Consider the following 17,656-nt stretch of genomic DNA (forward strand, 5'->3'; position numbering starts at 1 on the left):
GTTTATCTATTTTGTAGAGCAAAATGAGTGCACCTATTTCATTATATCTAAGAATTATGGAATGTAATGATAGTGACTTCATGTTCATATGCACAAAAATGATAAGTCTTTCAGTCAATTTTAGTAGACAAAAGAAAGGCCTCCCAGCAAGAAAGCATTTACACAGTGTCTCTTTTTAATTAGGAAACTTCTATGTTGGGGCGCCTGGGTGGCTCTGTGGGTTAAGCCGCTGCCTTCGGCTCAGGTCATGATCTCAGGGTCCTGGGATCGAGTCCTGCATCGGGCTCTCTGCTCAGCAGGGAGCCTGCTTCCTTCTCTCTCTCTGCCTGCCTCTCTGCCTGCTTGTGATCTCTCTCTGTCAAATAAATAAATAAAATCTTAAAAAAAAAAAAAGGAAACTTCTATGTTGTATTCACAAATCTTAAGTAATGCTATCTTAGCTCTTGAGACAAGAAAGAAAGGAAGGAAAATAAAAGGATGAAGTTACCTCTACATGAAGGAAGCCCTTATGACTTTCCCTACAATCAGAATGCCCCAGTATTTTTTTTTTTCTGTGAGTTCCAAATCATAACAGCTCTCTATTAATGGACTCAAGGCCAAAATTTTATCATAAAAGTAGTCTCAAACTTTGTACTAACTTGATAATCTGAGGTCTCCAGGCTAGAATTTAAACTTAATCCAGAGAAAGAACTAATCTAGAACCACAACAGTCTTTACAGATAGAATATATGGTAAACTTCATTTAGCTTTCTTATTTCAACTCAGTGTCAGTTTTCTGACCTGCCAAGGGGTTGAACGCTTGGCTTTATACAAAGATCAGTAACCTATTCACCAGCTCTGTGATGGGTTAAAAACAGCCAATAATTCTCATATTAAAGAGGGAGTCTATTGGGTAAACTGTGGAATCTTGGCTAGCCCTGTAACTTGCTTTAACCAACAAAATGTATTGGAAATGACAGTGGAGGACTTCCAAAGGGCCTTGCAGTTTCCCCTTTTTATGCATCTAGAATCCAAAGGGCTCCATGCTCAGAGGATGAAAAAACCATGGGAGGAGAGCTACCTACCTTCCCAAGCATCTCAGATGAGCCCATGTTCAGTGACCAACAGCTGAATTCAGCACAGAAATGGAAGTGTCTGAGCATAGGTAGGGAGACCAGCAGGAGAACCAGTCAACTAACAAAATTGTGAGAAGCAATGAATAGTCAATAATTTCAGGCACTAAGTTTTAGGGATTGTTACAGCAATATGTAACAGAATACAATCTGCCTGGGAGGAAAGTCCTTTGTTTTCCTTCATTTTCTTGCAGAATACTTCTCACTGGAGGTAATTGGAAAGCATGGCAAGCCAGTTAGCATGCAAATGTCAGAAGCACCACCCAATGACAACCCTTTCTATTCCACATAATGGTTATAACTCCCTCCCTACATATGTGTCATATCCACAGGTCAAGGTGAAATCAAAGTATGTTTCTAGAAAGAAAGAATTATATGGAAGAGAAGAAGTAAGAGAGGAGGGCAGAGCTAGGCCAACCCTTTATCAGTACTATGCAAGTTAAGGCTAAGTTTCAGAGGTGGGATCTCCTAATGCGGGAGAGAGCTAGAGAGCCAAATGGATGAGGCTCACCAGGGGACTTCCCGGTAAGGTTGGGGCCATAAATAACTGGGGAGAACAAGTTGCAAAGGAATTTAGAATGTGCGGGGGTGGGGGGGTGGGGGGGGGAATGGTGAAGCATGGGGCTGGGGTTGGAAAACAAAAGCACCTAGAAGGCTGACCCTCATTTCTTTGTTACTCTAAATACATTCAAACACTTACAGGAAATAGGAGAAATGAAGTGTCATTTTTCTCACATGAGAAGAATCTACCCACAGTGTATCTACAAATAAACCAGTCAAATCATTAACCTACATAGACCCCCACACAGGTATCAGCCATTAACAACACTCCCACATGGTCAATACTGAGCCACATTGAATTGCTGGGGGAGGAGGAGGCCTGATACCACTCTGGGAGTATGGTTGCCTCCCTAGCAAGCAGGCAGCCAACTGTGACCACTGACCTCCAGAAAAAGAGAAGAAGAGCTTCTACCTCCACCTCTGAATCAGTAGCACCCTAGAGCAGATGAAGGAATCCTTCCTTATCCACATTAAGACTAACCATCAAGTCCTTCAAATGTGGTACATCTTAGATACAGAGTTTATCTCCACCACCACCCCTGCCCCGCCTTTGTTTCTCTTTCCTCTTCCCACAAATACCACACATCCTTTATTGCACAGCATTTATTTCATGTAAGTGTCAATGGTTTCTGTGCCTGCCTCCCTCACTGAGGGTATTTTGCTTGAGGGCAAGGCCCTAGTCTTCATGGTTTTGTATCTCTAGAAGTTAGCTAGGTGCTTGCTACATGGTCAGTGAATGTTGAAGGAAGAGTAATCAGCTGACCAAAAGTGGCAACTCATGTAGTTGTTACTACGTCAGTAGTAACAAATATAAACCATAAATTATAGGTAGTTATATGGACGGAGAAAAGCATTTTATTTTTTAATATAGATGCTTTAAAGAGATATTTCCTAAATATAAAAAGCCTGTTGTTGAGCATGCCCATGATGCCTCTACATGTCATTTTATTTCTGCAATAGACTATAACACTGCTTTTCACCAGAACACCAACACAAATGATCACATCATCTCTTCAATATTCTTGTCTTAAGGACCATAAATAATACTCTGCTTCTTTGTCTAGCCTGGAGTCACCCACACAAAGCAGCATCAACAAACATTTGTGGGATGAATGCACAACCGATTTACCTTAGCCGCTACCCTTTACTATGTCCTTTCCAGTAAGGTACCCTTACTGACCTATGGATTGCTCAAGACTGGTTTTAGATTTAACAGGAAATAAATAAATAAATAAATAAATAAATAAATAAATAAATAAATAAATGTGACTTAGTCAAAACAGCCTTACAATCAATGTCATTCATCTTTTACTGATGCTGTGTCCTGCCTTACTCCTTCTTTTTCCTGTTTCTCACCTTATTTCTAATGCCTGGTTACAAATTTGAACATGAACTTTGCTCATTGCCATTCTGATTCTAGTTACTCATTCTGGTTTAGTGCATGACCTTAATCTGATGGCTGTTGAATGCGATCTTCCTCACTTGAAAAGCATTCTTGGCTTGTAACCCTCCAGCCTCCCCTGATCGTCCTTCCCTTCACCCAGCTCAGTTTTAATCACAGTGCACTCTCTGGAAAGGCCAGAGAAACATGGCCTAAACCACTGGCTTTAAACCAGACAACCCGGTTTCAAGCCCCAGCTCTGATATTTATGTGTCACTTAAAGACCCAGCAAGAAGTCCTGGAAGGTACTTTTATAAAAGGACTACTTACGATAGTGCAGAGTTAAGGGCTCTAACAGGAGATGCTGAGGAACCCAAGGACCAGGAATAGTGGGAAACCATTTGTACTCCTAAGCCTAAAGAGGCAGGGCAAGTAGATGGTGTTATTGAAAACGGTTAAGAGCTAGAGCCAGGGAATAGGGCCTCTTGTCAAAGCTACAGTCACCCTGAGGGATACATCAATCTCCAGAATGATGACAAAGCAGGGAGCAGAATCTCTCTTCCTTGCACGCTCCCACTGCTATCCCCATTGACTGAACCTAACCAGAAAGCAGAGGACAAAATCTCTTGATGACTGGTCCATAGAAGTCAACATCCTAGGGTCAGGGAGGACAGAGAAAACAGATGTTGGGGGTAATATAAAATAACAAGAATAGTTTCTATATAAGTTTAGGTTAAGTGACTTTACCTTGCTGGCTTGTCTCCTCTATGAAACAAGTGTTTTGAGGCTCTATTGAGATAACATATGCAAAAACAACTATAAAAAATTGCTCATTAAAACTATCCCTCACCTAGCCTTGCACACCCCATCTTCCAGTACGTTTATATCTTTGATGTAACCCCTCAACCTAAAGCTGAGGCCTGGATATAAACCCTCACCCAAAGATATGGATAGAAAAAAGAATGCATTAACACAAAAGAAAAGGGAAAGTCCTATTCAATGAAATGCCTGTTCCTTCCTCACCTAGAATTCCTAAAAACAGGAAATGAGACTGAGTGGCATCTGTAGGAGGTTCAAAAGTCTTTTTCCCTACCCACTCCAGGCATCTGCCCGCAATCTGAGATTTAAAATCTGTTCTTCCTTGTCCCAAAGTCTAGAGACATCAAGAGAGATTAAACCAGCTCTGGACATACTGTACTAGGCCAGAGTCATCTAGGATTTTAATGGATTAGGCATTTCCAGAAAATCAACAAGTTTGTGAGAAGATTTCTAAATCTGGGCCTATTCAATTAATCACAATCCTGTAAGTGAAAGCTGTTGTTGTCACATAACTAGAAATAGCATTGACATTTGCAATTACAAGTCTGCCTTTCTTTCTTAGATATGTTGCCATTATTTTCAGAGCTAAAAGGCACTTTGGAGATCATTTAGTTGAATTTTCTCATTTTTCAGATGAAGGAATCTAAAACACAATGATAAATACAGAACAAGAACTTCACCTTGATCCCTAGATTGCTAGTCAATCTTCTTACCACAACACATAGCCTCTTTATACTAAAGCTCTATAATCAAAAATTTCTGAGGTATTAAATTCTTTACATTAAATACTAGCAGACCCTCAGTCTTAAATGAGCCCAGAAATTAGCTTATTTGTGAAAAAAATAAGTTTTTAAAAACAGGCACACCAGACAGTGCTCACCACAATTTTCTAAGTGTCCCATAACTTCATCTGGGAGGAAGAACATTCTTTATGGTTGACAGAAAGTAATACATCATGGGTCTTGACTTTCTCATTTTCTTAATGCTATATAACCATTTAATCATTTTTTTCAATTGCTATAATAATTCTATCTCCTATATTTCTCACTCTAAAAATAGTAGCTGTCCTTCATCTGCTAATTTCAATGGCTTTTAAATACTGCTGTCTGCTCTATATCTCAAGGATGACTTCTAGCTGCGTCAGTTACACAGACCCAGCCAGCAATACCCTGTTTGACTTACTCAGATGCCTCCACATCTGAGTAACTAGAGAGTTGAGCATTTTCAGGATCTGCATGTTAGCTCTGTGGTATAATGACTGATGTCAGCCTGAACTTTGCCAAAGATCTCTCATCACTGCTAGTTATATCCCATTCCAAACGACTGGGCTTGCTCTCTCTTTCTGGAGCACACCCCCTTTCACATATTTGAGTATGGATTCAACAATATGACAATCATTTTCTTTCCTTAAAGTGCCACTCCTGCAATGGACAAAAATAACTTGTTGCTGTTGTCACTGCCTGGTGGGGGAGGTGGTAAAGAGGAGATGAGAAGTTGTAGTAACTAGTCTGGATGTGTTTAAGCCCCCATCTTTATCCAAAAGTATTCTATTCTCCTGGCCCGACTTTCTTAAGTTCCTGGTTATTCAAACTCCCTGGGATTTTCACGTTTTCTAGAGAAAAACAACAAGCAAATGTTGACTTCTATGCTGAGCCTATGGTTTTTAACTTGCTTTAGGCTTGGGCCCCATAATCCTCTGGCAGGCACAGGCTTCTATAAGTGTTGTTTTATTGATTAAAAATTTAAAAAGGTCCTATGTTGCACAAAAGTAGGCCATGGCATGCTTTCCTTAAGCTGCTAGAACAGTTGAGGGGATGGACAATTCAGCCAAGCAAGTAAACACACATTTAATAGTATGGTTACAGGGATCAGGAAAAAGTTATTCTAAAGCATAGCGTCAAGAGAGAAATAATACACTCTTCATTTGTTTAATGTTTTCCTTATGTTTCCTCAGAACTGTGCTTATTCCTTGACTAGCTTTTCCTGCATACTGTATCTAGTACTTCTTTCCTGGGATGGCTCAAGACCTGCAGCTTCTGGCTCTGCTCGTTTATTTATTTACACTGTCATTTCTATTCTCATCCAAACTAACGTATGTCTGCACAATACAGAGTGAAAAGTAAATGTCTTTCTTCATGTTTATTTCCCTGAAGTTGTTCACTAAATTGCTTTTTTTTTACATCCCTTTTGCAATCTCATCCCATCCGGCTCAAGTATCCTGGATTAGAAAGGCAGTCTCTGGAGTCCTTTTCAAAGGGAGCCTCCCACAGCCTTTAAATCCCCCACATTTTATGGTGCAGATATTCAGGATCTGAGGTATTAAGTAAGAAGGAAAGCAAAGCTGACTGGGACAGACACAGAAAAATAGAGTAGCTTCTTTTTTGGATAATCATTATTGGAATTGTCCTGTTATCTGAAATTTTTCTGGTTCAAAGTGATAAACTCAGTCATTTGCAACTGGACATTATGCAACAGATAAAGACGGGGAGTGTGTTTGTGTATGTGTGTGTGTGTGTGTGTGTGCATGCGCACGTGTCTGTGCCTGCAATGTACAGAAAATACCATTCTACCACAAAGAAATAATTACAAATAAAAATTATTAAAAATAAGCCAAAAAATCATATCCTTGATGGGACTGTTGTCTTTCCCATAATATAAACTCTAAGGAAAACTACTCCTACTTCAAAATTCCAACACAGGTATGCAAAGTAACTAATAATATTTAATTAAGGAATTAACATGGAAAGGCCAGGTTCTCAGATTCTAATTTTTAGCACTTTAATAAGAAGGTGTATTCATGTTCCTTTCCTTTTGCTTCCGGGCCATTTCATCTCCTCAGTCCTCTCTTCTGGGCTGTATAACCACACCATTGAAGACTTCAGAGAAATACACTCTGAAGCATTGCAAGCTTGCAAAATGGGATGGGTAGGAGCGGTAACCTTCTTATCCCCGTTATTAATAAACACATAAATAGAAGGCAATCCAGTTTAGGGATTATAAATGGAGGAGAAAGAGAGAAATACAAATCTTACTTGCTTTCCAGCAGGGCTTTGGCTATCTTCTAAACCTAAATTATTTGAGCATAAGAATTAGCAAGGTGTTTATGAATCAGGGACTTTTTCAAAGTGACTTCTCAGGGGCTGTGTAAAACTGTAATGCTGTAAAGTATAGTCCTTCGGATATTGTTAAATACAGCTACCTATTAGTTCATATTAAAATCACTTCGGGGGCTTGTGACTTTCAAATAATACTTTTTCAGTAACGTCTGGAAGCTCATCGACTTCTGCTAGGGGAGAAAAGCGGTGGGAAGCCTACCATTGACTAGTAACAGCCAGAGTGTACGCCGCTCAGAAATGCCGGCCCTCCGTTCTCCCATCCCTGGGTGGACCAGAGGCCTTTATTTCCCACTGCCAGGGGGCCCTTACCTGCGCTGGGAACAGAGGAAGTAGTGGACCTTCCCCATCTCCCCTAAGACTGGGAAAAATCTTTCCGAATATCATTCTCTGCTCCCTAGACGAGAAACGAAATTGCACAACAGATCTTTTCAAGACTGGGAGACAGCGGGTGAGAGGGAACGCGCGCCGAGCGAGGGCAGTCAGACTAAGGAGAGCACTGCCTGAGGAGTGGAGGAATCTTCCAGAGCCGCAGCAAAGGCTCAGTTTGGACGAAAGCCGCAGCACAACCGAATTTCCAAAGGGACGGTCCTGAACGCACACACGGCTGGGTCCTTCCCACTCGGGGCAGGTAACCCGCCCGCGAAGTGACCGTCAGCGCCCACTGAGCTCCTCCGGATCAGTCGCCCGGGAACCAACTGCAGCTACCTTTACTGAAAGAAAGAAAGCAAAGGAGTGGGTGCTCAAGAAAACCGGAAAGAAGCCCGCACACAGAAACCCTCCAGCGATCTGCCTAGGTGGCGAGGAGCGAGCTGCCCTGGGGCCAGTCGTTGCGCGCAGGTGCTGGGGGTGAAGGCGCGAGGTAGCAGGGGCGCTCCGCGGGGAGAGCCTGGTGCGCCCAGCCTGAGGCGGTGGAGACCAGCCGGGCTCAGAAGTGGGGGGCGGGCGTCTCGGGCCCGCGGGACCTTCGGCCTCAACACTCGTGGCACTAGGGTGCCCACCTCTGCCCGCGAAAGCTGCCTTCTGAGGGGGCTCTTCTCGCCACGCTCTGCCTCCCCCGCTCCCCCCGCTCGCGTTCTCCGCCTTCCTTGCAGTGTCCAGAGATGCTCCGTCGCAGACCCGGGACCCCTTAGGCGCCTCTTCCCGTCCCTCTGCCAAATCGCAACGCCTGTACTTTTCCAGCTCCCTCTTTCCCTCTTGAAATTGAAAGTTATTGAGGTCGCTCAGGGTTGTTGCTCCAGCAGTTTCCTTCCCCGCCCCCGAGCTCCCCCCGCCCCCCGCAGCCATCCCCCCTTCCCCCTCCCTCGTACCGTCCTTCCCTCCCTCCCTCCCTCCCTCCCTCCCTCCACCACTGGAGCGGCTCCTACTCGCGAACAGCAGAAGCAGCTCGGGGTCTCTCCGCCAACCCCTTGGCCATGGCCGCGGTGCCGACGGCGCCCGCTCCCCTACGATCCCCGGGTCCCCGCCGTTGTCGCCGAAGCCGCCGCAACCTCTGAGCCCCAGGGGCCGCCGCCGCCAGTACCCGCCCGCCCGGATCCTGCCCGCCGCTGCCCCTCACCATGCTACCTGCGGCCGCCCCGGCGAGGCCGCTCGCTGCTCGTGGAACCCTCGCTCGCGGTGTTGACAGCCACCCCTGCGGAACCGCCGCGGTTGAGGGCTCGGACAATTTGAAAATACAGTAGTTGGTTTCCCTGCACCCGACCCGCTTCGTTTGCCATCCCAGCACGCCTATCGGATCTGAGTGGAGAAGTGGTCCGCTGCTTGGGGTCTCCCTCTCTATACGCCTAACACTTACCTATATTTCTAGAACATTTAATACAATTAACAAAAGAAAAGGAGGAAAGGAAAGGAAACATTACTGGGTTACTATGCACTTGCGACTGATTTCTTGGTTTTTTATCATTTTGAACTTTATGGAATACATCGGCAGCCAAAACGCCTCCAGGGGAAGGCGCCAGCGAAGAAGTAAGTGCAGGGTTTTTTTCTACACGTTTGCTCCCTCCCGCCGCGTTCACCTGTAGGGTCTCTCTGCCTGTCCTGCGTCGGCTCCCGGCGTCAGCTGTCTTCCTTCCTTGCACCCCACGCCTCCGAGATCCACCGCGCCTTTCACGCCTTCCTCTGCGCGCCCTTCTCTTGCTTCGCATCCTCGCGGGTGCCAAAGCGGGCGGACCGGGCGTTAACGTGGCTCCCGCCCCCTCGTTACTTAAGGTTCGAGGAAGAGTTCGGGTTTTCGTTAGACTAGCTCTAGCTATTTGTGCTTTCCTTCCGTGACTGGGACCGGGGTCTGAAGCCCCTGGCATCCTAGACACCCGGCCCGCGAGATGTCCCCGACCGCTGAGGAAGAGCCGGGGGGAGGAGCGGCCGCGGCGCCTGTTTGCCTCGCGTGGCTGCCTCGCTCAGGAAGACCTCGCTCTGGTTGCGAACTGCCCGCGGGCCAGCCGGGGAGCCAGCGAGCGAGCGCCTGCGCGGCTGCTACTCGCAACCACGCACGGATGGAGCAGGAGGGCACGCGGGGCGCTCAGGGTTCGCGTGTCTACGCGCTTGCAGAGCCGCTCGCGATCCCACTGCGGGGAGGGTCTGAGGACCGCCGAACCCGCCGCTGGGAGCCGGAGATGCCCAGTTTCCAGTTACGATCTTGCCTGTCACGCGTGAGCGCTTGCACCGTCTCAGGCTCTTTCAAGGGTCTCCTGGGGCAGACACAGAGTGAGGGTGGGGTTCCCCGTAAGCGCTCAGGCTCGCCTACTCAACTGCTTCGTATCTCCTGTTACTTGGAAGGTTGGCTTGAGAAGTCGTCTTGAAAACAGTGCCCTAGCTGGGATTAAATGGGTGGGTACCCCAGGGCACCCTCAACCCCGGGTTGGTCTATCTGAAAGGTGGCGTCTTCTAGAGATTCGGAGACAGATGCGAGAATGGCACCTCTCCCTGCTCCCGGGGAGCCTGGCGCGCTGGCGTCTGTGCCCGCGTGGGCAGTCCGTTCGCCAGTAGCAGGGCTGGGGGCGACCCTGGTTCCGGCGCTGGGGGCGCTGGTGGGGTCAGGGAGGGAGAACTCTTCCCGGAGTTCGCGGGACGCAGAGAACGAGGCTACTGCCGTAGCCCCCCAGACCTCCGCCGCGGGGGAGCCAGTGACGCTTGGCTGCAACGGGTCCCGCGCACGGACCCAGTCTCGGAGCGCCTGCGGGTGAAGCCCCTCCGGGCGGGCGCGGGTGCAGCTGCGGGGACACAGCCCACGCTTGAGTGAGATGGAGATTTAGTAATCGCTTCTCCGCCGCTGTTTGTTTCTGCCCTGTCCCTAGACGTGAGGGTCCCCTGAAAGCTCCCTTTGTGCCACTAGCCTCTGGCAGACAAAGTCTGGTTCACCTGAAAACTGCCTTTAAACAAACGTAGCTGGGTCCAAGCGCCAGGGTCTCACCACCCCTGGGACCGCGTAGCAGGGGGCAGGAGGGCCCAAGCTAAACATGTCAGGGCATCCGATTTATTATTCTTGGCTTCTGAATGGTTTGTGTTCTTCGTAACTCCTCCATCCACCCTTTCACTCAAGGCGAGAGGCCGCCTCACCAAAGGGGCGGCCTGGGGCTTGAGCCTTGCCCTTGAGCCTTGGTGATCCCTGCCTCCTCACCTCGCGGGCCCGCGGACACTTCATCTCAGGTCGGTGGGGAGAAGGATGCCGGGCCCAAGGGCAGTCTCCTGCTTTGCATTGCTCTGACACACTACTTCCTTCACCCCACTGAGGACCCCAGGGCCAGTAGCTACACAATTCCGGGGAGGGGGGCAGGGTCCTGAGCAACAGTGTAGAGGTGCCTCCGATTGTAGTTGGGGGCCCCTGTTTTTGAAGGAAGACATGCGAAAGAAACCTGGCCATCCATTCGTTCCCACCAGCCCCAGCTGCCCGGTGATGCTGCCCCAAGGCTGCGGGGACCAGCGGGATGGCCCATCTCTAGTTTCATACTCCAGAGAAATCGAAGTCAAAAGGCGAACAGCTTTTCAACCTGTCTCAAGGCCAAGACAGAGGCGCCCTCTGATTGTGTAGTGGGGGTGAGGGAGGGAGTGCGTGGCACTGGGTTGAAATTTCAATTATTCTGTGGGAGTGGAGAACTCCCGTAGCAAGGGATGGACGCTCCTTGCTGCTTCGCCCTTGAGTCGCCTTTGCAGCTGGGTTTGCTGGTACAATCCTTGGAGAGGGGCGACCCCTTGCGTCCTTCTAGAAGACAGACTAGGCTCTTGGCAGGTGTAGTTTGGTTTTTTGAGAATGGGAAGGAGAGATCTTTGTTAAATGTCCAGAAACTCAAGGCCAAATTGCATGTGCACATACTTGTCTTTTGGAAATTTCTGAAAGAAACGTATAAGAACTTTGTCCTCCAATGCGGTCTAGGAAAAAAAAATTAATGAAAGGTAAAGTAATAGTCAAAGGTATTTCAGAAAATAGTTGTCTTTACTTTTTCCTAAAAGAGACAACTAAAATGAACATTTAAGAATACCTCCCTTTGGCCTGTAGTTAAATAGCTTCACTTTCCTAAACTTCTAAAATACAAGAGGTAGAAAATTAAGGTGTAAGAACTGTTTTTTCACAATTTTTTAAGTGGTCTCTTGAATGTTTTAGTAGAAACGTTTCTTGCAAAAAAAAAAAGTAATTTGTTTGTGGTGTTCAGTATTGTCAAGTCTAAGGAATCATAGCTAATCCTCAGATGTAGCAAAAGCCACATTACTATTGTCCTGTTTTCCTGAAACAACTGCTATACCATTTGTCTATACTTTGTGAAAACTAGTGATCTTAGAGCATTTTAAACATAAATTTTGCACCTTAAAAATTATCTGTGGAGTTATGGGTGAGTAAATACACAATAACTTTTTACCTATTTGGATTTGAACATAGCTCCTAGAAATGACTAACTTGAACTTATTTAAGATAAAAAGGAAATGCAACCCTTATTCAAAATTCCCCAACCAGCAATGTTTTTAGAAGCAAAGTTTGGCTTTAAGTACAACATTGAATCAAGAACCCCAAATCCAGTTTTTAACTCACTTCCAGGTCAGTCTTTGCAACTTAGTATAGTCAGATTCTGAATTCCAGACTATCTGCTAATAAAAGTAAATGTCATACTTGCCATAATGATAATAACCACAGTACCTTACCATTGCACTGAATTTCCCTTGAGTTATACCCTCAGACCCCTAAATAGTAACTTGAAGAGCGGGTATTTATATTCCCATTTTACAGAAGAAGAATCCGAATAACAGAGGCTAAGTAACTTAATCAAAGCCATACAGCTAGTAGGTAGAACTTGTCTCCTGCTGCTAGTAGGTAGATTTCTACCTGCTGATCCGTCAGAGAGATGTCCGGAATGTTAAGTAATAAGTCTGATGTCTCCAGACCATCATTTATCCACTTTGTTTGAAGAATAAGCTGTTCTGGTTGACTGGAAATTTTTGAAGTGATATTTATATTATTATACATTAGTGACCAATGTCAAAAAATTAAATATCTGGTCATAACAACAATAATGAATAGTAATAGTGCAGCTTGCTAAATATAATAATATTATTCAGTTATTCTGAAGACATTGTAGGATCATATTATTCCAGAAGATTATTGTTAGAAACATCAGATGTCTTTGTAGTATCCTTTTTATCTGATGCCATCTATTAATTGGGTTTTAATTATCTGGGTTCTAGATACACGCAAGTTTTAAAAAGCCATTGTGTGTATTGCAATTACAAAGCTGTCATTGCACAATCTGTGAAACTTCTAAAACTCCTTCATAAAAATGTCTGAAATAAAGGAGTAACAAAATAAGGGAAATAATTTTAATGGTAATAAAATAAAACCATCCTGTTGGAATATATTGTCATTGCTCATGACATTGTTCAGACATTGAGCCATTCTCTGAGATTCTGATACACTCTTGATAATTGCACTGCCAATTATGGTAAATATCAAGTTAACTATAGGATAAAAAATCTTTCATTATCCTACACATTTTGTAATATTTAATTTGGTAATATTGTAATATTTAATTTTGAATGGAAGTATGGTTTGGAAATTGGCTACAATGCATTTTCTCACCTGTCTGCTTCAGTTACCAATGTACTTTGTTTTTGAAAGAAACATTAATAGATAGAAGATATGAGTAAAATTTGCTGGAAAAAGAATATTCTGCAACATATCATGTGATGTTTGTATGAACATATCATGTGATGTTTGTATGAGATTTATACTCTTAGGCAGTAATGGCAATATCTAAATACAAACAATTGTAAATTCTAATATATTCACTATTACACCTCAGAGTTATTTTTTTTAACATATCCTGTTGTTATACTATTTTAATTCTTTATTACTTCAATAGAAGGATTTTACTTAGAACATTAAGGATGATAATTTTTAAATATTGTCTTTTTAATCCTAAATTACTCTATGTAAAGTAACTGAGAATATAAGAATGAGTGTGAAACTGACTTAATGTCATCATTTCATTGTTCCTCTAAACATGAAAAATGAACAGTATTTCAACTTATAGGTAGATAGCTTTTGATAAAATCATTTCTCCATTAGATATTTACCCAGAATTTAATATTCCACAAATTAGGTCCCCAGAAAGCAATGAATAGAAATTACAACATGTAGGTAGTTTTGATTTTCAAGTTATGGGGAAACCATACATACCACCATACTACAAAACAAATTTATTAGTTGCTGGATCATTTTAAAATATTTAAATCTGGACAGAGATCTCCAGATTACTATTAAATATCTAAAAAATATTTTCCAATTACATGGTTAATCTTTTTTTTTTAATGCAGTTCTTTTATTTTTTTTTATTTTTTTTAAAGATTTTATTTATTTATTTGACAGAGAGAGATCACAAGCAGGCAGAGAGGCAGGTAGAGAGAGAGGAGGAAGCAGGCTCCCTGAGGAGCAGAGAGCCCGATGTGGGGCTCGATCCCAGGACCCTGAGATCATGACCTGAGCCGAAGGCAGCGGCTTAACCCACTGAGCCACCCAGGCGCCCCGCAGTTGTTCTTTTAAAGTCTATGTAATGTTGGTGGTATATCATGTGGGATTGTCAGAACCCTAAATAGAGTTAAGACCAAATGGTCCCTCTGCAATTTTAAGAATGAAGTATCAAAAAATAAGACTGTTTTACATATAGTGATTTCTTAACTCATCTTTCCCCACTTTATCTAAATGTTTCATTCTCAATGTTGTCCTAACCCTTTTTCCTACTTCCCCGCTATCCACTCATCCCACCCCCCAAAAATCCTTTTCCAAGTAGTGAATTCTTGAAATGCCATCAAAGTGGGTATTATATTTCATGAAATGTAAGAAGCAACTTTGGTTACCATTAGGAAAACATCATTCAGTTCTGAGAGCATGGTAAGGATCATGCAAGACAGTGTGTTGAAATTACATGTTTTACTTGGTTAGAACTATTTCTTCTCTGAACAGTGCATGGTACATTGGCATGCTTTTGAGAATGAGCATTGAGAAGTGTTGCATCATAAATTATATAGGTTTCTTTTTTACCTTCCTTTTGATTTTGAGGAAAAATGTGGGTTACTTTCTTAATTGTGAATGTTTTCTTCAGGTTTAAAATGATTGGATTATCTTAAATTTACCATCTGTTGGACAACCCAGTAAGTTTGAAATGCTTTGCAGTTACACCTTAACAAAATATGTAAAGCATAAAATACACATCTGCAAAAATTTACTGACCTTTTTTTTTTTTCTATTTAATCCTGTCCACCAGATCTTTCCATTCAGGAGTATTACTAGCATTCTGCTTAAAGTACTTATCCAGCAATACTGAAAAGTGGAATGTTCCATTCTCAAGGATTGTGGGGTGCTGAGGATGCTTACTGTCTAAATGCCATTGAGTGCTATGAAATCCCATTTTCTGCTCCAGAGAGTTTTCAACAAGATGAAATTTTAAGTAAATTACCTACATTTTTTTTCGCATTTGAAAAATTTGAATAATTTCAAAAATTCATTTTAGAAAATATGGTTACAGGTGCGTCTTATCTGATAAAAGCTTTTCTGCCTTATTTGTAATCTTGGCAAGGGACCTAGTTACCATCTGCTGCCACTAAAATTCTTCTGGAAGTTTTATAGAGAAAACTCAATGATACTAAAGAATATGATTGCCCAATTAAATATATACTTAATAGCCTTTAACTGTTGTCATGCCTTATGCAAGAATATAATCCAGTCTTCAAAACACTACCTTATTTTAGGGTTCCATCTGACCTTTAAGAATTTGATGAGTAGCAAGCATCAAAAGTTCATGGTAGGAACTGAGACTTAAGATGCCATTGAGGGAGAATCCCCAGTGTCTGTTGGGAAAAAGTAGATGCCTGTCTGTTCAACTTACCATCTTTTGGTCTGAGAACATAAGTCACTACTATGACTTAAATAGTCATAGTTAAACAGTTCTTCTAAAATTAGTTTTCTTTTTCAACCAAATTTAGTGGATGAAGATTGAGAATGCAAGCAAATATAAATATCCCTTTATTATAAGGAATATATATAAAGATTAATTAATAAGAGCTTTATCAAAGTAGAGATGGAATTAATTATGATATTTCTTATTTTTCACAATATCTAGTGCCCCAAAACTATAGCCATTGCACAGTGAGCATACTCAGTCTTTAGCAGGTGCATCTTGTCCTTGGGCTTGGAGTCTCAGGAAGCTGGTTTGGCATCCAGCTAGAGAGATGCTGCAAACCACACACACACACACCTGACAGGTTGTCAGAAGTGGCCTGTACTAGGGTGGAAGCAGCAACTGTGATGACCCAGGTTTAAGATAATAAGGCCCTGTGTGATAATAACAGAGACTGATTGAGCAAGGGAGTATATAGAGCAAGTGATTTATATGGATTCAAATATTTATATGGATCAAGTGTCTAGGTCTTGGCAACTAATTGGATATGAAGGGAAAAGAGACCGAGACATATTTGGCACCAGATTTTGTAGTGTAAGGACTCAGATCTGGGTGAATGGAAAAGCAATGGAAATAAAAAGATGGGAAGTTAAGGGAAGCAGACTTGGTAGAAACTTATTTTTCTTTTGAGCTATCTTTACTTTGAGGGCCAGCATCTAGTAACTCAGAATCAAAATCTCATAGTATCGGGACTGAAGATAAGTATTTGGGAGTCATATAAGGGGGATAGTTGAATGCATGTGATAAAATCTAGTGGTGCCATATTATTATTAAAAGTGTTTGCATAGTTGACATTGAGACTCTTATCTGTAGTATCAAAATAAGATTAATTACATTAAGTTACTTTGTCTATTTTAAAGAGTCTAATGTACCTATCTCAACTGAAGCCTCTCATTTTTGTACTACTCTTTGTATTATATAAGAGACTGGTCCCTAATCATTCCATTTGGATCTAGCATCTACTCATAACAGTGGCATTCTCCTTTCAAGCAGATTTCTCTACAAAGTGTGCTCTTACAATGAGAGGTTCTGAGGATGGGATGGCACTTGAAGGAATCCAGCCCATCTGTACAGTGTATATATTCTGTACAGTGTATATACTGTACAGAGATAATCCGTATTACCTCTGCAACATCCCCACTGAGTAATTATCCAGCCCTAGTAACACCGAGGCCCCATGTCCTCTTTCTCCTCCAATTCAATTTTGGCCTACTGCATCAGAAGCAGGTAATATTTTCTAGTGTGTTTATCCTCCTAGTTGCCTATGAGCACTTTGCATTGGCATGGGATTAGATTCAGTTACCTTAAAACATCTTTCTAGAATGAATACACAATAATCCAGTACACTATATTCACCCTAAAATCTGGCCTCAGAAAACTAGCTGGAAAGCATATTTATAATTATACCCCAATACAAAGCACATTCCTGAGAGTAAGTGGTAAAGCAGCCCCCATTTTATAACCACATAATACAAACCACCACCACACAATATAAAATAACAGAATTTGTGAGATGCTTATTTTAGAACACTGTTTTTTTAACATACGCTTGATAAGTTGGTAAGAAAAAAAAAAGAACCTAGTTTCTCATCATTATGTTCTTTTTTCTATACAAAGGGACCTCACAGGTATGAACATAGTAATCATGACAAAGGGTGTCATAAAAGGAAAGGCAGTAGCAGTCACATTTCACTGATAAGAAAGAGACAAAACTTTTATGCCAAAGTGTGTGGAAGTGCCTCCGGGCAAACTGTAGTTTCATGGTTCTCAGAGCCACTGTTATATTCATATATATGTTATTTTACTACTTATTTATATTTATTTGTCAAAGTGAATGTTGAGATACTGGTTATTATTTAAATAACTGCCATGTTTTAAATCACCTGTGAGGGCTAGATCCTGTACTTGACGTTTTCGCAAAAGTTTATCTCATCTAGTCCTCACACTTACCCTGTAAGGATGGTGTCAGTAACCCCATGTTAGTCACCTGAGATGACTCAACAAAGATGTGGTGGACCTGGGATTTCAGCCCAGGTTTGGCTCCAAAGCCTGTGTCCTTCCCTGATTTCTTCACATCTCCTCAACTACTGGGATAAGTACTTAGGGCAGTCGTAGGTTCATTTTCTCAAACCCCACCTCACCTTTTCTTTCCCTTATTCTCTCTTTGCTCATTCTTTCTTCCTCCTCATTTAACAAACCACAAGTGTTTCCCAAACATTTACTACAGAGGTT

The 17,656-nt window shown here is 42.8% G+C and overlaps 1 protein-coding gene across 2 annotated transcripts in view; it reads left to right on the forward strand.

Annotated features, from left to right (window-relative positions):
* Positions 1 to 7,668: 7,668 nt before the first annotated feature.
* The window catches only part of RSPO3 (R-spondin 3), a 90,649-nt gene continuing 80,661 nt past the window's right edge, over positions 7,669 to 17,656 (forward strand). Inside the window, exon 1 of one of the 2 annotated variants that reach the window (XM_047734990.1) lies at positions 7,669 to 8,951. In XM_047734990.1, the coding sequence (XP_047590946.1) occupies positions 8,855 to 8,951 (97 nt within the window). In that variant the 5' untranslated portion in view covers positions 7,669 to 8,854. The remainder of the gene's footprint in view (positions 8,952 to 17,656) is intronic. The other variant, XM_047734991.1, reaches the window with a different exon arrangement.

This window comes from Lutra lutra, chromosome 6, assembly GCF_902655055.1.
Source record: "Lutra lutra chromosome 6, mLutLut1.2, whole genome shotgun sequence".
Taxonomy (NCBI): domain Eukaryota; kingdom Metazoa; phylum Chordata; class Mammalia; order Carnivora; family Mustelidae; genus Lutra; species Lutra lutra.